Here is a 22,723-nt window from a genome sequence, read left to right as displayed (position 1 = left end):
CCTAAACAAAAGAAAAAAAAATATCAAGACATCCAGTAGGTAAAAAACAAAAACAAAAGATTACTGTAAGCCTCCTCCCCCCGGCACACACACACACACACACACACACACACACACACACACACACACACACACACACAGAAATAAACGCGGGCAAGGGGAGGTCACTCTTATAGAAAAAAAAACGTGTCCGTTGCTAGGAATCAAAATGCTAAATCAATATAACTTTTCTGGCCTTTCCGGATGTTGTTGATATTGGTGCAGAGAGAGCATAGACTTGCACTGAGAACTGGTAAAAATGGAATGCAACCAAATTTAATTCGACCATAATTTTTTTTATCATAAAATTTTACCGAGTCACGTTTCCCTCTGTTATCTTCTATATACATGGCAGCCACTGAAATGTTTTAGTTTTAGGCCTTTTTCTTTCTCCTCTATTAAATGCTTTTCTCGATCATAATCATAGTAGTCATTGATAGACTATAGTCTAGAGTATAGGCAAAGGCCTTCATACTTCCTTCCAAGCAAACCTTTGAATACCATATTTATTGAAAATTTTAAAATAATTACGTCGGGTTATGATTAATCAATTCTTTATCAAGCATTACTATGAATCTGACCACAGAAAGAGCATTTTTAAAGTTTCTTATTCAATCCAAGTCCAGGGATTCTTTGCTCCTCCTCCATTTGTCCTTGTAAAATTTTTGAGTTGTGTGATCTATCTAGATAGTGACTTTTCGGCACTCTTATCACTCATTACCAATGTAATTTCGTCTTGTCAGCTAATTTTCTTAGCCCACGCCTGTTTCTAATTGTATTCTCTGTGATATTTTTGAAGCAGTTGAGTCTGATCATCTTTTCAAATACCAAACTGAGAAGACAAGGCTTGATGGAATGTAAATTGAGCTTATATTTTTCTATGTTATGCGTGAATAATCAAAAATGGCATGCTTGAAACTATTATTTGTTTTTAGATACATTTTCCTGAAAATCTATTTTCTCTTTTAAGATCGCCCATCATTTTCACAATGACTCTGGATAAGTCCAAGAGTGTTGCGGCCATGGAAGTGGAAAGATGCTCCAAGCTTGGTACTTTGAGGCTGCAACAAGGTTTCCCAGAGAAAGCCCTTGAAGCTTACAAAAGTGCCTATCAAAATGCTCAAACTCTTAGTAGCCATGGGTACATGCTTAGAGCTTGTGCCTTTAATCTTGGTGCAATGATGATATCGACAGGAAACTATATTGAAGGTCTTTCATATCTAAACAAAGCTGTGAGTATTGGGAAAGTTTATGTTTTTATTTATATTAAATATTGATGTCATCTATTGGAGTGCAATGCTAGCCGAATACAAAGGACTCAGATCCAACTAAAACTTTTATCCATCAAAGACACGTAAAGCCCCTAGGTTTATTGGTTTAAAAAAATATAAGCATTACTTATAGATAGCATCCTTTATTTGGCAAAAATTTGGATTCAACTAAATCTGACTGTGCATAATCTTCGTTTAATCACAGCTTTACACTGCCCAAATAATTACGTCTCAATAAAAGGCAATGACCACCAAAAGAAAGTGGACGATGGGTTACATTCCATAGTTTAACCAAAGAGATGATTTGTCTCCTTGAGCTCAACTGAAGACAACTCCCTATTTCATTTTCTTTTAGTGATCGTTGCTTTGTATTGTAACGTAACTTATCGGAAAGTGTCAGACTATAAGTTAATGAAGGCTACCGTCTGTTCCAGTGAGTGACTATGCTATATCTGGGTTGCTTTGTATAATTTGTGAACATATATTTGTAAGAAATTAAATAATATATATTGATTCTAATATCTATTTTACTTTTACACAGATTCCACCTGATGGAAAGAGGGATGGGAGATCGAATGGAGATTTGTATTTTAATTATGGTGTGGCATATGAAGGCTTAAAGAATGCTAGCAAATCTAAGTATTATTACGAAATGGCCTTGAAAGAATACCGTGCTGAACATGACAATGTGAAGATGGAGGCTGACACCATAAGTCGTATAAGCAAATTGTGTGTAGAAAGCAACCTTCTGTCAGAAGCTAATGATATGATGAAGCAACTGACTGTACTACACTCCAGCCAAGGTGAAGTAGAGAAAGAATTGCAGGTCAGTGTGGCTCATCAATTTCTAGACATTAGTTTTTATTGGGTAATTTTACTTTTACATGTATGACTGATTTTGATATTAGTAACATGTATTATCAAGGTCGATGTAACATAAACATCATATTAGGCAATCCTTATGGTAAACATGACCTTAATGGTATCTTAATAAGTGTTGCTAAAGAACATTTAAAATTATTTTCATACTATCTCAATGTGAGCGAAAATAACAGCAGTTTTTGGAAACAAAAAATAATTTAAATCTGTTAAGTATTTAGGTAATGGAAAATTTATAAAACTGCTTATGGGAAGATTCATTTGATATGATGTGGAGCAATCGTCTCACTCACCTCATAATTAAGAAATTTCAAGAGTGGCATGCAGCACTCATTCGTCTTATTTGTGATACTTATGAATGATTGACCTTTATATTTTAAGTGCTTCTCTTGTTTCCCACCTTAGTCAATGGTTGAAAGATCAAACTTACTCCTCAAGATGGGAAGAGCACAAGAAGCTGAAGAGGTTGCTGATGAATGCTTAAAAGTTCTTGATGAGAACACGCCTTCTTTGACGTTTGGTAAGTTTTGTGTAATCGTGTTGGAGAAAAATGAAAAATTGTTCAAACGATTTACTCTTGGTTAAACTATGTTTGCAGAGCATTATCATTTTGTCGAATCATTTCTGTTTTATTATTATTATTATTCAATTTGTTTTTGTTTTTAAAAAAATGTAAATTGCAAACTGAGAAACTAGGAACTAAATTTGGTTGAAAAGGTGTTTTATACATATGTTTCTTTTTAACATGTTTTCGTTTTAATCAGTTTTTTTTTTCCATTCTGGTGATATTTGTGAAAATTATTTTCAATTTCAGCAAAGATGTATAGTGACTTGTCTGTGGCTTACACTCAAATTTTACTATATGAGAAGGCAGTTCAGTGCAGTGAAAAGGCGCTTCCTCTGGTTGAAGATCCAAGTGGTGACCCCCGTCTTGCTTCAGTGATTTATCAGAACCTTGGCGCCATTTATAATTATATGGGTCGATTTGAAGATGCTGTCAACTATCATGAGAAAGCTTGCCAAACGTTTGGTAAGCATCAAAGTATCAGATAAACATGATAATGTTGCTTTCTGTGATAAACTTAATCATGACCATTCTTAAATGCTCTACCTACATCTTTTATATATTGTGTGAAACTCCCCCCCCCCCCCCCCCCCCCCCCCCCCCCCCCCCCCCCCCCCCCCCCACAAAAAAAAAAAGGCTGAAACTTTAAGACGTTGTCATTTTTCAGCTTTTTAGATTCGAAAAAGTATTTAATGGTGAATAATCTAATCATGTATACTCATTTAACCCTTGCAGCGTTGGGTACTTGTCTGCTTTTGATCCCCAGTGGTTGTGAAAGAGAACAAACAGTCATAACTTTTGAAACCATTGTTTTTTTTTTTTTGTGAGTTGTGGATGGTCTTTATTACAGACCTTCCCTCTCACAGCCAGGAGGAGAGTGCAGTATCAGTCAGGTCCCAGATTCGATTCCTATCACTGACAAAAATAATATTCTCAGTTTTCTTCCGAATTTCTCCACTCACTTCATTTCTTTTTATTATTATCATGTTCACCCATGACAAAATAACTTTAAAATGATAATTAAGATGTTTAGATTTCTCAAGTTATTCAGAAAATTTTCTTACTCAATAATTTCCTCAGCTAAGCTTGGGATGCGAGCCAATCAAGGCCATTGTTTTACAAATATGGGATATGCATACAGTCAGCTGAAGGACATGGGCAAGGCAGGGGAGTGTTTCCTTCATGGTTTACAGGCTGCTAGAGACTGTGGTAAAAACATTTTTAAATCAAAATTATTTGATAACATTTGCGACCATCATCATCATCATCATCATCATCATCATCATCATCATCATCATCATCATCATCATCATCATTGCCTTTTCCACTCTGGGTCAGGCCACAGACAAACAGTTTCCATCCCTTTCTAGTTTGAGCTAACTTTTTTATCTCGTTCCATTCTTATAGATTCTGTCATTGCAGAAACTCTTAGGTTGCTCAAGCTAAAAAAAGGATTCTTTGATTTGTCCGGCTGTGTTTCTGTAACAATTTGAGTTTTTACGGAAGGGGTGTTAACCCTTTGACGACCCCCAACTTGGAGGAACAGGTGACTCACAAAGGGGGAGTCACACACCATTAGTTGTCTTTTACGACACGCTGGCTTGGTGTTGGGCTATTCTCGCACCCTCTCAGTTTAGGGACCCGGACCACAAAGAGGAATTTGCAGCCAATCGTCTCAAAATTATAGGGGAGGAGAGGAGGAGGGGGGGGGGGGGGATGATGCTTAAAATTGAATTATTACACACTTATCTTTTTTTTTTGTCTCTCATTTCTTTTGTGATGTAAGCATGCATTAAGAGTCCATAAATGTACAATCATGAATCGTTAATCAAACGTTTATGTTCAACTGTCAAAGTGATGACGTAATTACACAATAGAGAAAAAGGCAACAAGTGAAACTTCAGCCTTGTCCCACCCTCATGAGGTCAAGTCAAAATAAAAGCAGACGGCAGCAGAAATATTCTAGTTCAATTCAATTCAATTATTTTGCCTTCATTTTTCTTAATTTTAACAAATTTCTAAATTTCTGAATGATTTTAAAGCGAGATGGGTTGTAATAATAACATGGAACCACATTTATTTGGTTATAAACACTCAATATAACCAGATAAATGCACTTTAACCCTATGTTTTAAAATCTGAGTAATAATAAATGCCTTCAATGAGGATGGTGAATTTTGTTTCTCAACCTTTAACAAAAACTCAAATTCCCTTACTCTGATTGCTTTGACATAAAGCTTCATTCTCTCTATCCAGTTTAGTCCGACGTAATACCAAATTGACACAGTGCTTCACATTTTCATTTAGTTTAATTTTACTAACATTACTTGCATGATTCAATGATTATAACAAGCGAGTGAATGAAAAGGGATAAGATATACAATGCTATAAGTATCATAGAATTTTTGAATCTGGAAATTGTAGAATTGGTTTTTTTAAAAAATAATATGAGAGCTTCAATGAAGACAGAGGTAGTCAGGAATCGACATGTTTTGGGCTATAGCCCTTGCCTTCTTTCAAATTACTTAAACTATCATTCAGTTAGTTTTATATCTTTTTCCCACCCAGTCGATGTATTCAATACTTATTGCTTTATTTTTGTTTTTGTTCTTTTTGTTTTTGTTTTTTTTGCTTTACGGTATTAATTCTTATTTCCTCTTGTTTTTGCTTCTTTTGTTTTTTGGTTTGAAGCAAACTTGTCAAAATAATAATCCGATTGAATTTTGTATTCAGGAGACCGCAAAACTGAATGGCAGAACCTCGAGGCTTTGGCCAGTGTTGCATTCCACAAAAAATCCTTTAAAAAGTCAGAACAGTATTATCAACAAGCAATTGCTGTCCTGTCTCAGTCCCCTGAAACAGCTGATCCATCAGTCCATGAGAGACTTATTACAAAGTTGAAGAGCATTATCAAGGCACAAGCACCACCAAGACCGGTGTCTCCTGTCAAGAAAAATATGGACCGTCTTGTAAGGCGGGCTAGCAGTAAAGCAGAGAATGTCAACTACAAGGTAACGCAAGATTCCAAGGATTCATGCCAATTTTTAAATTTTTTTCGTTGGCTTATTAAATGGAATTGAGTTCATTTCTAGCATTTTATTACTGTTAAAGTTAACTCCTTTCTTGTTTATTTGTATGATATAATAAATTCACAACAACAGCTCAAATTCAAATCTTTATGATATAAGAATAAGTAAAAAACTCCTCAACCAATGTAATTGGAGCTATCATTGTAATACAATGGTCAATTGTTTAGAGCAATATCCACTAAACATGCTCAAAACGCTTTACAGGGTGTGCCTAGCCAACAGTGTTGCTTCACATGTAGGAAGAGACATGACGCATGTCTGGTGATATTACAATTTTTCTTTTTCGACAGAGATAGTGCTGTTGATGGCCAGGTAATCGTTTTATACTTGAGTATTGTGAGAGAATGTGAGTAAAGAGCCTTTTCTTTTCCAAGAACTCAACAAATCACCGCTCAGAGCAGGACTGGAACCTTGGACCTTCTGATCTGAAGATGAGTGTCATGCCCCAAGATGGCATAACTGTACATAAAAATTGTATATGGAGTCTAATTGTAATTGTTTATTGTAAATCTAGAAATTGTCAATGCCTGTTTCATGAAAACATGGAACAGTCTTGACCTTTGTTGTAAGTTGTTCCTCTGAGCTTTTTGGCTCAAATTGACGTTTAATGACAAACAAATACTGAGGCAATCAGAAATGTAGCTTTTTAAAAACATTATTTCTCTTATTTTTCAGGATCTTCAATCATTGGCGTCACATATGAATTCAGGGGACATTAGAGTTATTCGCAAAGGAAGTCAAGTTAGGTGTGTGATTTTAAATAAATTCTTTGATTGGTGCATTTATATCGGGTTTTTTTTTTCTTTTCATTATTTTGAAATAAAAACAGAAGTTTTTACACTATTCGCTTAACATTTTGTTCTATGCACCATTTGCTCCACAGTATCATGATTTATTTTTATACAGCGCAACATCCACTAAACATGCTCTAAGCGCTTTACAAAGGGTCCCTGACCAGAATAGAAGCAACATATAGAACGTCTGCTGGGTGATATTACGATTTTTAGACAGAGACAATGCTGTTAACTCATTTTCAGGTACTCATTTTACACTTGAGTACAGTGAGAGAATGTGAGTAAAGAGTCTTTTCCAAGAACTCAACTATGCACCGAGTGAGGCTCGAACCCAGGACCCTCCGATCCAAAAGTGTGTGTCATATCACAAGACCACATTGCCATTTTAACAAAATAAGAAATATAACAGGATTAATCCTTTAGTTTTGGACAATTTAACAATAATTATTGAAAGAGTATGTTATTGTAATTATTCCTTTTATTTAACTGATACATCTCTCAACCAATGAATCTTTTGTTCCAATCCAGATATCTCAAAGTCAGAAGATCTGGGACCCTTCAAAAATTTCAGAAAGTTGCCTTGGGTTTAGATCCTGGTTTGAATGAAGTCGTGTCAGAACATGATGGCACAGAGGATGAAGAGGATTCTTCTGGGGGTAGCAGTGACGATTCCACAGAGAACGAAAGTGACGAATCAAATGATGAAACAGACACAAAACCGAAAAGTGAAATGAGGATTGAGAGAGAAAGCAGGTAAGTTTTATTGAATTAGTTGGCCATTTTGTTTTTTAATATTTTTTTTCATTAATAAAAATTGTTTTTGTTTTTATACGTTTTTTAATTTCACATTATGCATTTATTTTAGAAACAAATTTACTACTCCTTAACAAATAAACAGAAAACATACAATGAAAAACTGAAATTTTTAGAATGACATTGACCTGAATGGTTCCTCCTCCACCTGGAACCACTTTTTTTGTATTATTTTCGAAATTATAATGTTGAACGATTTTTTTCGTTTTCATTAAATATTGAAAAGAAGAATAAATGAGTATCAAAATCAAAACATTTTTTTAAAATTTTTATCAATTTTTATTTTTTAGATAAAACACATTGCATTCATATTGATGCACAGATTCAAAAAGTTATTTATAGAAATACGAACAAAAAAGGAAGAAAAAAAAGTATGACACTGTTTTAATATGAATAAGAAACATTAAAAAAATTACAATAAGCAAGACAAAGACCTTAAGCTAATACTTGCCGAGTTTTTAAAAATGTGCAACCCCTGGATAACGCCATTGCTCGGGACCGGAAAATGATGTCGTTATCCAGGGGTGTCGTTATTCTTGGTTTTCAAGATGGCGGCAAAAGGGGGCATGTTGAGGCCCGTGATTACAGTGCCTGAGAGAAATCATGTCTCAAAAACGTTAGAATGTGTATTTCTCCTGTTAACAAAGGGTCTACCAGTTACGCTTTAACTGTCCAATGTGTATTGTCAATCAACATACCGTAAGACAATAAATATCCATAAGTGCCCCCCTTGGACACGGCATTGCCTGATATGATTTAACCTCCAATGACCTTAGACAGGTAGCTTACATGGAAGGTTAATGGACCCTTGAGAGTTCTGTCCACTGATAAACTTATTTTGCTGTGGTTCCATATGAACTAGCGCTGGTTCCACAGAGTGTAGTAAACATGTGTTCTGATTGGTCGGTAACAAAGCGATCTCATTGGGAGGGAGGAAAAGGTTTTTTTTATTATAAGTTAAGAGTACGAGATGACGATGGTCGGTTACCAAGCATCAGTACTAACTGCCTATTATTGTTATAACAATGTCGCTAAACAGGGGTTTTATTAAAACGTATGTCGCTATTTGGGTATTTTCATTACTAATAAAAAAAGCAGGACCAGAGGTCAATGTCGCTATCCAGGGGTTGTCGCTATTCAGGGGTGTCATTATCCAGAGGTTGCACTGTACCTGTATTGGTTAAGAAACTATGCCGATTATACCAAAATTGTTCAAAAATCACGATATCAAAAATCTTGTTTTTAGCATCAGGATAAAGTCCTGATTAAATTTTCTTCTAAAAAATGTTTACATAATATTCAATACAAAGCAGAAATTATATTCGATTTATTTCTAATGAATTGCCTCTGGTGAGTCATCTTGAATCCAGTGGACTACTACATTGGTCAATGATGTCCAACATGGGCTATAAGGGCTGCACAACATTTAACACAGAATTAAAAGAGAATTTAAAATGCATGGGATCTAATCACCATTCAAGACATTGGAAAATCAACTAAATCATGGAAAAGGGCTATGCACAGTCACAATGCAAATATGGGGATCGACAAATTACATAAAATTTTAGAATTATATAGAATTTATATTAAAATAATCGTGGAATGAATAATTTATTTTCAACAAATTGTCCTGAAAAATTGTGTATTTAGATTTCAATACATGGTTTTGAATGTGACAAAATTTCAGATTCGCATCATTTGTAGTCTGGCTGCTAAAGGCTATTAAACTTTTCCATTTATTTCTTGTCTCACATCCGATAAATATATTCAGTATCAAAGTCCAGGGTGCAAGACCTCCTGACTCTTATCTACCTAGAAACTCCAGCCGATGCCTCTTGGGTTCTGAGACCAACAGTGAAAACAATGGGTCTGTAGAGCAGCTTGATGCTGGAGAGGAAAACGATGATGATAGTGATGATGAAGTGGCAGTTAAAAGATTGATGCAGCAACAGTTGACAGGAGGTATGTGCACAATTTGTCGTTTGTTTGATTTTTAAATGTTTTAAATATTTCCTTATATATGGCTGTGAATAGAGACAGAAAAACCACACCAATTTTGATTCATACATAAAGAGCATGGACACCGTTGTTTTATAGTCCGTTCTTCAAATAAAACGACTGATTTAGTAAGACTGAATAATAGTTTTAATGTGCATCAAGACAAAAAGAAAAAAAAAGTATGTACTTTCATGATAGCCTGTATTGCATCTTTAAAAGTCTCAATATTGCTTTAAAGCTTGATATCAGCAATTATCTTGTTCCATAATCGTAAATTGCTTGCAAAATGTTTAAAAATGAAAATAGAACCATTTTTTTCTCAAAAGAATACAACCCATTAATCAATCATTTTTAACAAATTATGTTTCAGATGATAAGGATCTTGGCAGATCTTCAAAACAAGTAGTGACAGCTGATGTACATGAGGTACAAATCTCTCATCACGTCATCTTTTTCATATGCTTTACGTAATAACCGATATTAAGCCAATGTTCAATCAAATTAGCATTGAGAGAGAGAGAGAGAGAGAGAGAGAGAGAGAGAGAGAGAGAGAGAGAGAGAGAGAGAGAGAGAGAGAGAGAGAGAGAGAGAGAGAGAGAGAGAGAGAGAGAAAAGAGGAGAGAGAGAGAGAGAGAGAGAGAGAGAGAGAGAGAGAGAGGAGAGAGAGAGAGAGAGGAGAGAGAGAAGGAGAGAGGAAAGAGAGAGAGAGAGAGAGAGAGAGAGAGAGAGAGAGAGAGAGAGAGAGAGAGGGGGGGGGGGGGTGTTGGTTAATATGTGATTTTTAATTAGTTGAAAATAGACATTGATTTGATTAAATTTCTGTATGGTTCTTTCAAAGATTCTTTCATATAATGCATGTCCTTTACGTCAAGGTTTAATAAGTTAACTGTTTTCTTAGGAGATTTTCAACAACAAAAAAATCTTGCATATGTGATAATCTCCATAGATGAACGTAGACATAAAAATAGAAATATAAAGAAGAGGAAGACGATCTTAATTTAAATTTTACATTTTCACTGATAATTCTACTCATTGAAGAGAGTGTATCAGAAAATTTGTTCACCATCAAAATGAAAGGCGAACCTTGAATTTATCCTTTTGAGAGCTCATTCAAATGTAAGATGGTGTCTTTTACGTTATTATATTTTTTAAAGTGGGGAAAATTAAATCCCATTTGATATCTTTAACATAATGATAAATGATAAAAGATACACCATAATGATAAAAGACACACCATAGTTTGAAGTTGAATCTCTCTCAAATGGTTATCTTGTTAAATAAACTAACAGCTAAAAAATTAATTAATATCAAAATTTGAAAACTGTCTTATTTGAAACGGATATTGTGCCATTAAAAACCAATGAGAAAATAGATCTAGGTTATCAAATTTGTCAAGGTCAGTCTACATGTTCTGTTTTATTTATTCATCTTTTTTTTCTAAATAATTGTAGCCCACCATCTGTAAGTGGTATTAAGTCAGAATTATTTGAAAGTTAAACATTGAATTGATAAGAAAAAATAATTGAACTTTTATATAGCGCGATATCCCTTAAACGTGTTCAAAGCACTTTACAAAGGGTCCCTGACCAACATGACCAACAGCAACTTGCAATTTGTAAAGCGAGACATGATGCCTGTTAGGTGATATTACATTTTTTTCAGACAGAGGCTGTTAACAGCCAGGTACTCATTTTACACCTGAGTATGGTGAGAGAATGTGAGTAAAGAGCCTTTTCCAAGGACTCAACGATGCGCTGAGCGAGGCTCGAACCCAGGACCTTCTGATTCAGAAGCGAGTGCCATACCACAAGACCACATAGCCGCATAGTGAAAAGAAAAAATAAATTAGGAGATTTTAGATAATTTTAGCTGTTATATTGAGTAGAATGAACATTGTTTTTTTCTTTAAAGTGTGAAAATCTTATACTTCTTGTGTTTGATTATTTTAACTTTAAGTTCATTTATCAGGATCTGGTTAATCTTGACATTGTACTAAATTGAACGGACGGGTCACATTTTGTATTTACTGTATTAAATGCATTTTCTCTGTTACTGCTTTTCAGTCTGATACTGAGTCCTATGCATCTGAAAGTGAAGATTCTGATACTAATGAAAGGTAAAGTCATACATATTTTCAACTTTTCAACATTGTGAATCATCTTGTTTCATAGTTATGATGTGCGTGTGTGTGTGTGTGTGTGTGTGTGTGTGCGTGCATGTGTGTGTGTGTGTGTGTGAGAGAGAGAGAGAGACACACACACAGAGAGAGAGAGAGGGGGGGGGGGGGGGGGGGGGAGGAAAGAGAAAGAGGGTTGGCATTGAGAGAGAGACAGAGAAGGATGGTGGGAAGAAGATAATTAACCTATAACCTGTTTGTGGAATATTTTCTATATATTTTCTACTGGCTACCGGTTAATTGGAACAATTCCAGAGCATCAGCAAATGTTTTAAGAATTTTTTCTTTCTAAGTAATCATAGACATGAGTATTCCCATTGAAAGGAACAGGAATGGAGCCATCCCATGTCTTCAAATGAATAAAAAAAAGTGTGTTACCTAGCAGTGGCAATGAGTCCCTCACCATCCATTCCCTTGATTCAATAATTATTGTTATAATTTAGTAATTTAATTTGCTTTTTAATGAAATTTTAATGAGCTGTTATATAGTGCAATATCCACTAAACGTACTCAAAGCGCTTTACAAAGGATCCCTGGCCAACAGCAACATTTAACATTTAGGAGGGGATATGACATCTGTTAGGCGATATTACATTTTTGTTCGGACAGAGGCAATGCTATTAACGGCCAGGTACTCATTTTACACCCGAGTACAGTGAGAGAATGTAAGTAAAGAGACTTCTCCAAGGACTCAACTATGCGTCGAGTGAGGCTCGAACCCAGGACCTTCCGATCCAAAAGCGAGTGTCCTATCACTAGACCACATAGCCGCACAATCATTTGTTGGTCTTGGTGAGCAACAGAGGATTAATGAGATCACAGGTATGATGCAATGGTTTATTTGCTTCTGACGAGGCATGCAGCGTTGATTGAAATTGTATAATGTGTTGTGGATTATTGTGGAATAGGATTCATAAGTCCTTGATTCATTTTGGTCTCTTTTTGAGATATGGTTGTAGTGACAATTCCATGTAAATGTGGTGTTATAAGATAGGGTAAGATATTTTCTTTCATCTAACATCATGACTACACATATATGTTGTTAAAAGTAGCGAGGAATGGAAAATAACATTTTTGACAACCAAAGTAAAGAATGCTCTGTATTACTTTATACAAATATAAAGCCACTGCAAAAGACAAATATAGTCTTGATAGATTGAAATATTTGAGGCTAATGGAATTGGTTAATTGGAATGAGGCTTAATTGGAACGATTTCTACGTAACGGTGCTGTTCTGATTAAATGGCCTGCACGGTTATATATTTAGTAATATATAGATTAAAAACTTTTGTAACTGATGTACTTTGTTCCTGGTGATAAGAAAAAACAAACCAATTCATTTCTATCAATCGTATATCTGTATTTGGTATGGCATGCTTTCTTTTAGAGAGTAGTGATTATTTCTATTTTATAAACTTGTTTTTGATGAGAATTGTTTAAATTAAAAAAAAAAAAGAAAATAACAGAGAAAAAAAAGTTGTTAGATATTTTGCCATGTAATTTTTTATGGATTGTTCAAATGATGTAATATGTATTTTCAATTCTAGGTTAAAGCCTCCTGTTCCTGAACACTCACCTGCAACAACAGCAGAGAAAAGTTTGAGGACATATGAAACTCCACAGTCCATTGATCACAAGCCTCCAAGTGGGCAGAGAACTATTGAGGAGGGTGGGTTTTCATTTAGTACGGAGCGTTTTTCTAGAAGACCGTCCGACAAAGACGGAGTCAACTTCTTTCATGAAGATGGGCAGTTTCCTGGTTCATCAAAATCAGCAGCAGCAGCAGCATCAGATATGGCCACTTCAAGTGAGCACTGAAATCGTAGTAGTTGCGCTGGACAATTTCCTCCACCTGCAAATACATAGCTTGCTCATGGCTTTCATCTTTGTATTGTTTCATATTGAATTGATGGCTGTACCTTTTTTTTTTCAAGTTCCTAGATATTATTTGTTGTTTGCTACTTATATCTAAACAACCCACCCTTGTAAATCAATTCTCAGTCTGTGTTGTATTTGTTTTATTCTCCGCTTTATATTAGGCCAAAGCACAAGTGCCCTCCAATTTTATTTAATTTTTAAAATTCCAAATCTTTTCTTCATTATTTAGAATTCGAACTTCTTGACATGTAACATTGTCTCTACAGAATTTACAGAAATGAGGACTTAAATTGTCTGAGAATAAATGTTAGATTTATATAATTTGCTATCTTTATGTCAAGATTTTACAACTAAGTTTTTCTGTCTAACTGCCTATTATTGTAAGAGATCTTTACTTTCTTCATTTTACTACTTTAAAGATTAAAATATCTTTGAATCCATATAATTCCCTTATATTTCTTTTATAACACAACTTAACGTTTTTAGTTTACATTCATTTTGAACGACAATATAGCATGATAAAGATTAATCATTGGTATCCAACTCATAAAATTTTCTCAACATTATATATCCAGCTTTGATAAAAAATTACATAATTATATATATACAATTTTAAAGTCATTTTTGAAAAAAAAAAGCAAACAACACATATCAACAGTACACCTCATAACTATCCTATATAACCATTTAACATTCCATTCTCTATATCAACTCATTGAAAAGGTTCTTATGTGGGATCCCATAATTAACCCTAACATCCGGCATAAATATATCGTCTAGCACAAAATGATTCGAGCATTTTTAAAATAAAAAATAATTTTTAAATTGTGTCGAACAATGTTTAAGATTTGAAATTTGAAATAAAAGATATTCAATATCAATCCTTATCAGTAATAATTGTTTTTCAATTTTCGGAAACAAAACTGAGAGATCTTCTTAATCTGAGAAAAAATAACCCTTTTTTTACTTTTGCCTTTTTTTAAATCTTTACTGTCATGAGATATCAAGAGAATACATATTTCACAACCAACAGTTGAAATAAGTGGTAGAGGGTTGAGGATATGTGGTTGTAATTGGTATTACTATAAATCTTGCGAATTTTTTTTTTTTTTAAGAGATAAAGAGAAACGTTCCATTTCTTATTGACCTACAATAACCATTTTACGTGTTGTTAAGAACGATGCAAATATTAAATCATAACATTATGCCAGACATACTACGACTTAGTACTGATCATAAGCAGTACATGCTGTACCAATTATTTCTGTTGTATATCTCAAACTGATCTTGTTTGCTTTTACATTTCTAAAAATTGATTTCACTTTTATCGTTATGGACCATATTCTACCATTCTAAAAGCATTTTAGTAAATTAGATACCTTCTGCACCACAAAGAATGTAAGAACACAAATTTAATGAGGTGATGTCTGAGCTAAATTAAATTATTGTACTTTTGGGGGTCTGAACCACTATATCAAAATGACAGTAAAAACCATCTACGAATCATGAAAAAAATATATCGAAAGTAAATTTAAACAGATTAAAGAAGATAATAATAAAATAAAGCAGAATTTTTAAAAACAGGTCATGTAACATTTAGTTTTTATTCAGCTTATTAGATTTTATTAATGATTTCCTGATTTATAAGGATAGTCTTCTTTATATCAATCAATGGTTCGACAGTGGAAAAACTATACATAAATTTGAATACAAAAGTAGCTTGGTAAAATAAATTTAGATAAAATATAATGTACCTGAATTAAAATTCTGAGCTATTATAATGTATTGCATGTGTATTTCAACTCTCTATAATACAAAAACTTCTGTCAAATTAAATTAATTTTTAAGTTGCTGATTTGATGTTGACAAAATTTTTTTAGAAGCATTCTTAAAAATAAGTTTTTAGATTTTGCCATTTATTGGAACATTGTGGCCAGATCTTTTCATATTGTAAGTGTCTATTTGTCAACATGACGTCAATATTGAAGGTCATTGTTTATTTTCTCCCAGCACTGTTTTCTTTTATTTCCATTATAGTAATTATTCAATAACACACCACTGCTTTTCTATCATGGAAACAGTTTATTGATTATTTGTAAATCAATTAAGTTACTTTATATAAGGATATTATCATAGATTAATACTTACTTCTTATAATGGTAAAAGTGTAACGTAGTAAGAATAGCAGATGATAGGGTACACTGTGCAAACTCATTCCCGTACCCCACCCAACCCACCCTCTCTCTTCCCTTTCCAACCCCCCTCCTCCTTCTCTCTCTCTCTCTCTCTCTCTCTCTCTCTCTCTCTCTCTCTCTCTCTCTCTCTCTCTCTCTCTCTCTCTCTCTCTCTCTTTTCCTACCTAGCTGCTTAATCATGAAACACACGTTTCCATATATTATATTACAAATGAAAATCAGACATTACCCATTACTCTATAAGGTACCAAAGACGATGGCACCATTTATGAATCAATACGCTCTCAGCCATCAAGCGGTCAAAGAGCTCATCCATCAGATAGAGACAGTGATGGCAATGAAGTCAGTGATGGGGAGATGGGAAAGATGTCTCGTGGGGAAAAGTAAGCTCCATTCTTAAATAATCGTATATTTATATTTTAAAAACCCAGCTTCACAATACGGTATTGTGTCGGTATGAATAGAAACCTAAAAAATGAATTTAGAATGAAACAAACAGAAATACGAATTTTGAGTATTTACCAATGCAAGAAACAGTATTTATTCCCCACTATTACGAAGTGAAACTAATCCCAAGTCTCATGTTTTTGGCTATTAATAGAATTTCCAGCACCTTGTTTATCCCGACATAATACCATTTTGAGATGGTGAGTTAGATTTTTAATAATAATAATAATAAATGGCATTTATATAGCGCTTTACCCCGTTGTCACAGGCTCTAAGCGCTTTACAGTGATATAAAACAAAACATATTACAGTGAGACAAGTGTGAAGAAAACGTGATACGAATTCAATTTAACAACAACAAAATATGAAAATAATATTGCAACATTATGACGTAAAAAGATAAAACTTTAAGCGAGATTTGAACGTTGTCAACGAATCCGAGCATCTCACGTGTGACGGGAGAGAGTTCCAAAGTGGGGGGCCGAAAATTGAAAAGACTGTTCACCTATTTTACGCAATGGCTTAGGTTTGACAAGGATTGATTGGTCATTGCTTGACCTCAAGTTTCTATTGGGGACATATATGTTTAGAAGGTCTTTAATATAGGAGGGACTGTTCGTGCTCAGGGATTTGTAGACAACAGTACAAATCTTATAGGCAACTCTTTTTTCAACAGGAAGCCAATGTAACTCACGGAGAAGAAGAGTTGCTGACGGGTATTTTTTGTTATTGCGTACAATGAGCCTGGCTGCGTTATTTTGAGCAACCTGAAGTTTGCTAATTTTGTCTTTAGTTAAATTCGCCCAAAGGGAGTTACAATAGTCCAATTTAGATAAAACCAAGGAATTAATTAAAAGTTCTGTTATGTGCTTCGGTATTAAATTACGAATTTTGCTTATTTTTTTTTATTTCTATGTACATAGATTGTATGGTGTTATTCACGTGGCTTGTCATGGAAAGATCTTTATCAATGATGACGCCAAGGTTTTTTGCTTTATTTGAAAATTCTATTGTGCTATTTCCGAGAGTAATTAGTGATTTATTTGCCTGTTTAAGGATACTCGGTCTTCCACACATTAAAATCTCAGTTTTACTATCATTTAATTTTAACTTATTGTGGTACATCCAAGATTTAATCTCATTAAAACAGCTCGTAATTCGTTGTATTAAGAACTGTAAATTACTAAGGGGTGCTGAATCATATATTTGCGTATCATCTGCATAAAAATGATAACTCAGATTGAATCTGGATATCACACTAGAAAGGGGCTGCATATATACAGTAAAAAGGACAGGGCCAAGAACAGAGCCTTGTGGCACTCCAAAGTTTAGTAAAACTTGTTCTGACTGAACACCATTCACCACGACAGTCTGCCATCGATCCTGTAAATATGATGTAAACCATTTAAGGGCAATTCCTTTTATGCCGAACGTATTTTCTAGTCTTCTTAACAAAATGTCATGGTCAATAGTGTCAAAGGCAGCTGAAAGATCTAAAAGGCATAATACTGCCACTTCCCTACTCCTTTCATTTCTTATTATAGTTTGAAGTCTGTAATTGAGATTCCCATTTTTTTTCTTTCATTTTTCATACTCACTTGCTTTTTTAGCCTCTACACAAAGCACATCACTATGAGCCATTTTTGTTTCTGAGATGATGAAAATATTTGAATTAGTAATGACCTTTGATCACTATTCATTTCTCTGAGAACAAGGTCATGATTCATAAGAATAAGATTTATTTATCTATATACTGCCTATCCACCGTAAGTGCTTTTCAATTCTATTAACAACATCAAATATAAAGGACGAGACATGCAGTATGTAAGATGTTAATATAGTTTTATGGGCAAAGAGATTGCATGCTACTTAACATCAACTGGACATCCAAATTTCATATCCATGTTCAATGGGACGAGGAGAATTTGTACAAATCGCCTTTCTTAAGGACGTACTACTAAACTGTCTATGTGGGTAATTACCAGCTTCAACCTTTTTATCTAATTTGTTACCAGTCGTCTGAAAACGGTACTACAAATATGTTGTGACAAAACTGATGCTTAAAATTGAAATTTAAGTAAGCGTAGTAGGTTTAAAAATTTGAGTGAAAATAATTGCCATCATTGAGGAGAGTGAGAGTTGATTTTTCAACTCCAAAAAACTTAAACGTCCTAATTTCATTATTTTAACACCTAATTTTCTGTGTCTAATTCATTCCGATATATTACCAGATCGATACAGTGGGGGCAAATTTGAGTTAGATTTCAAGTGCAGAGCCATACATCTACACCACTGTGACACACATTTTCTTTTCCAATACTGTTTTATCCTTATGTATCCCTTTCATCCACAGGGACGCATTGATGTACAGAGAATTCCAATCAGCAAACAGACAAAGACAGGAGGTAGATGATGAGGCAGGAGATGAGAAAAAATCCAAACATTGTATTGTCATGTGAAAAAAAAAAACAAAAAAACAATACACAAATCTGTGATACTCTGGAAGAACACATATTTAAAATTTTGGCAGAAAATTCGTCTTTCAAATATCAAAAAGACACTCATTTTGTTAAAAACTCTCAAACTCGCAAAGTACCATGTGTGAGAGTTGTTTTTTGTTGTTGACAAAATGAGAGTCATTTTACTAGATCGATATTTGAAGGACAAGTTGTTTTGGCCATTTTTTTCCAGAGTATGGCAGAAATGTTTCATTGCCTTGTTCCATTATATTTAGACGATAGATACCACTATGATGCCTTTACCTCTAAGGTTATGCAAATGTTGCTGCTTGCAGCTTGGTTACGTCAAGACAATGATGAAGTGTGATTTTAGCTGACAAATGAAATGTCTTTATAAATTTGATTAAAGCTCATAAAAAATACCATTGGGGTTAAATATAGCGGCTTATTTACATTGAAGTAACATTTTAACTTTTGTGTTTGGTTGTGGTCATTTTCAGATTAATCTTTTTACGCATCCCTTTATACACTTTTCAATTAATATTTTTGATGAAAAGGAAACACTTTGCATAAAATGTGATTGAAAGAGTCGTCTACTATTTTTTAAATGGCATTAATGCTGCTATGCAATATGTTATTTACATTTATAAGAAAGATTTATTACCGATTTGTTTTTGTTTACATGATTAGCTAAACACAAAGCTATGTAGGTCGGAAATTCAGACTTCTGTACAAGACTTTTTAAAAATTCTATTACTTTGTATTTCCTGTAATCATTTTCTTGGAAAAAAAAAAATTTATGACATTTTAGCTAATATATTTCATATACAGTCAATTATTATGGTAGTTTTAAAATTTTCTTCAAGTTTACCTACATTAATTGTATTTTTATATTGTTTATGATATAGAATGACTAGTTTTTGTACTGTTTAAAATTAATATAGAATTTTAAAACTAGTATATTTATTTTTCAAATTATTTTGAATATTGTTAATGTTGAATGGACTCAATTAATTGAGAGCTTATAGAAGAATAAAGGATAACATGCTGTTGAATTCCGTCCATCCCGTGAAGGCTGTAAATCACAAGTCGCCTAATATTCTTGTCTTGTATTGTCTTTTCCATACCATCCTCTCCTTTCACTTTCACAGATATCCACGTACTGTCCAAGACCCCAGTATAAAATTAGCTTTCTTCGTGGCATTTTTTTTCAAATCGAAGGCTTTGGATGCACACATTTCAACGTGGTTTTCTAATTTTAGGTCAAGACCAGTCTTCAACCAGACACGTCAGGTCTATAAAACTACCCAATGAAAATGCTTTATTATGAAAGGGCGAAATTCGTCGACGCTCATTGGACCATGGTCATTATTTTTTTCATCTTACTCCCAAGTTGAATTTTTTGTATCTGAAGCTTTTTAAATGTTTCCAAACGAATGGGAATATATCATTCATGATATTCTTTATTTCCAGACTGATTTCATCATTTGTCTTGGATTAAATGTATGTGATGTCTTATGACTTCCTTAAGGTGCTTTAGATGAATACATTAATATAAGCTTATTATAATAATGATGGTTAAATTTTAGTCCAATTGTGATGACTGTCTCATTAGTGCTTAGACACGCTTTAAAGTTAAGCGACTCACTATCATAAATTATATGCATATTTAATTATTAGTGTTAAATGTGTTTTAAGAGCCTGGGAGGGATGAGACATAATCATACAATTACAGTGGAATCTGTATTAAGTCAACGTCTGCTTAAAGTCAACACCTCTTGTTGGTTCTAAATTTTCTGTTCTCTATCTGGTGTGTTCCATGGATAATGGATAAGGTCAACCAATCTTTCTGGCATGGCGGTGTTGGATTTTTCAGGATTCCCCTGTACTAACAAAGCTATACAGAACAGGCCTTTAAGATTCTTAACTTGTGTACATGTTATAGAGGAAATACATAGCAATGACCATAATGTAGATCGCTAGTTATATAGATTAGTAAAAAAAAAAAAAACGACAGATTTTGTTATGAACTACACATGGACTGTTTAAATGTTTTCCTGCTTAATTCGATGCCTCTAGCCAATTTGCATTTAATAATACATATTGATGCTTAAATCAGTAACTTGCTGAAGTTTCTTAAAATTTCCATTTTCTTGGGAGATATTTGAGACCAACCATCTCAAATCGATATTAATTTAGAATGAATATAATGCTGAAAATTGAATTTTAAGTCATGATCTATTATCACAAAAAATTAGCTCTCTGCAGCTCGTGACAAGACACTTATTGTTGATTTCAATAATTTTACTCAAAGTTAATAAAGGAGTCCACCAGAGCAATGAGACTCATGGAGCAGGAGTTTATCCCAATTTCTATCGCAAAGTATTTTCCACCTGATCCAACAGAATCAGCTACCCAATCACTGTTGGGTTGATAGGGAGTCAGAAAAAAATTCTTTATTGTACCCGGGATCAATCACGCTCCCTTTGCATGTGAAGCGAGTATGCTGCCAACAAAGCTATTAGAATCCCATTCAATATTCATAGTTTAAACTTAAAATTCAAGTTTCAGCTAATCGTTCACACTCACATAATAACATTTTGAGAGGGTTAGAAACAAAATGTTACTTTCATAAAGTCAGGTTCTGAGTTGAACCCTTGCATCCTTCAAACTCCTGTTTTTGAAAGACAATATTGATTTTGTGCATTTGTTTACAATGACTTTTTCACTCGTAGCTTCCATTATAAATTTCCTGCTCTCTTTACCTGTCTTATATAGTGCCTGAGGGTACATAATGCATTCATGCTTTAAATGTTTGCAATTTTTTTTAAGCATTAAGATTTTTAAATCAAAACAGAACCTGTGATAATAGAAATAAACTATTTTAGCCTTTTATGATATAAATATTTGATTTCTTTCAATTGAAATGTCTGCTGTTTTATTGGTTTTTAAACATCTTATGGGGCATGTGGTCTTGTGGATGACAATCGACTTCTGACCATAAGGTCCTAAGTTTGAGTTGTTTTGGCAGAACAAAGTTGGACCCTGGAAAAAGATACAAATACAAGCTAAGCCAGTTTATTGGGACAGCTCGGTTCCCGACAAATCGTCCCAATTAAGCAGCATCCTGATTAAGCGGCGGCCATGAAATTGAGCAATTTTTCAGATTTACCATTGTCTCCTCTGCATTTATCCAGACTTGTGACTGGCAAAACAACTTCTCATGGAAGCTGTATTGGTTGGATTCAACTCTTTTTTTTATGTTTTGTGTCTTCTTCGTTTTTTTTCTTCATGTTTTAAGCCATAGTAATCAAGGAGGCTTGTTTGACATCTATTTTGGGTTTCTTCAGCAGCCACTTGACTGCTAATCTGATGTACAAACTTTTTCAGAGGGTTCAGAGTTCTTTCTCTGTGCGTGTTCAATCAACTCTTCGTTGGTGAAGGCATCACAGCATTGTAGATTGCTATCGTGATTCACTTTAAAAATTTCCCTCAAAATTGCTTCGCTTCAAATTCCGTATGCATGGATATAGCACGACTCTGCTACAATGGATATTTTTTGCTAGTCGCACTATCCCCGTTGTATCCAAGTTCCACTGTTACCAGCTTGGACCTTTTTCATCATTTTTTAGTGCGACACTATAATTTCAGCACCAGTGAAAAGGAAAATGATGAGAGAAATGTTGTTGATCTAAAGTTAGAAGCACTGAAGAAAAAGTAAGACAAAGGGGACTGGTTCAAATAAGGAACAGAAGATATCATGAGCAAATTACCAATGTGCTAGATTGAAATTACTTATAAGTCCCATCTAGGCACAAGCAAAGGGTTGTGCTCTAAAGGATATACTTTAATGATTACAAAATAAAATGTATTCAAAACTTAAAACTATAACAGTGCATATCAGAGTGATGATTTTGTAGGAGAAAAAAAAAATCATCTCTAAAAAAAAAAAAAAATAAGAAAAAAAGGAACTATATATTTGTCTGCTTCCCTCTCAGCTAAGTATTCCTGTCAGAACGAAGGCAAGATCCCGAGTTCAAGTCCTGCACTGAGCGACATAAAGTTGAGTTCTCAGAAAAACACTTTATTGAAACTCTTTCACCATACTTAGGTGTAAAAT

The 22,723-nt window shown here is 34.0% G+C and overlaps 1 protein-coding gene across 2 annotated transcripts; it reads left to right on the top strand.

The window, feature by feature from the left end:
* The first annotated feature begins 210 nt into the window (after window positions 1-210).
* On the top strand, window positions 211-21,524 carry LOC144965830 (uncharacterized). Of its 2 annotated transcripts, none has more exons than XM_078901597.1 (15): window positions 211-292; window positions 1,010-1,271; window positions 1,852-2,136; window positions 2,595-2,709; window positions 3,004-3,219; window positions 3,835-3,963; window positions 5,488-5,765; window positions 6,519-6,589; window positions 7,166-7,390; window positions 9,222-9,412; window positions 9,819-9,874; window positions 11,512-11,564; window positions 13,172-13,293; window positions 15,942-16,080; window positions 18,498-21,524. In XM_078901597.1, the coding sequence occupies exons 2-15, from the start codon at window positions 1,029-1,031 to the stop codon at window positions 18,601-18,603; spliced, it is 2,229 nt and encodes a 742-aa protein (XP_078757723.1). In that variant the 5' UTR covers window positions 211-292; window positions 1,010-1,028; the 3' UTR covers window positions 18,604-21,524. The 2 variants fall into 2 exon arrangements, with proteins under 2 accessions (XP_078757723.1, XP_078757722.1); XM_078901596.1 differs by having other exon boundaries at window positions 13,172-13,431.
* Window positions 21,525-22,723: the final 1,199 nt, after the last annotated feature.

Source organism: Berghia stephanieae, chromosome 2, assembly GCF_034508935.2.
Source record: "Berghia stephanieae isolate SIO BIC M18660-M18661 chromosome 2, UCSD_Bste_1.3, whole genome shotgun sequence".
In the NCBI taxonomy this organism is placed as follows: Eukaryota; Metazoa; Mollusca; class Gastropoda; order Nudibranchia; family Aeolidiidae; genus Berghia; species Berghia stephanieae.
Note: the sequence above shows the minus strand (reverse complement) of the source record. Positions and strands in the feature narration are given on the sequence as shown.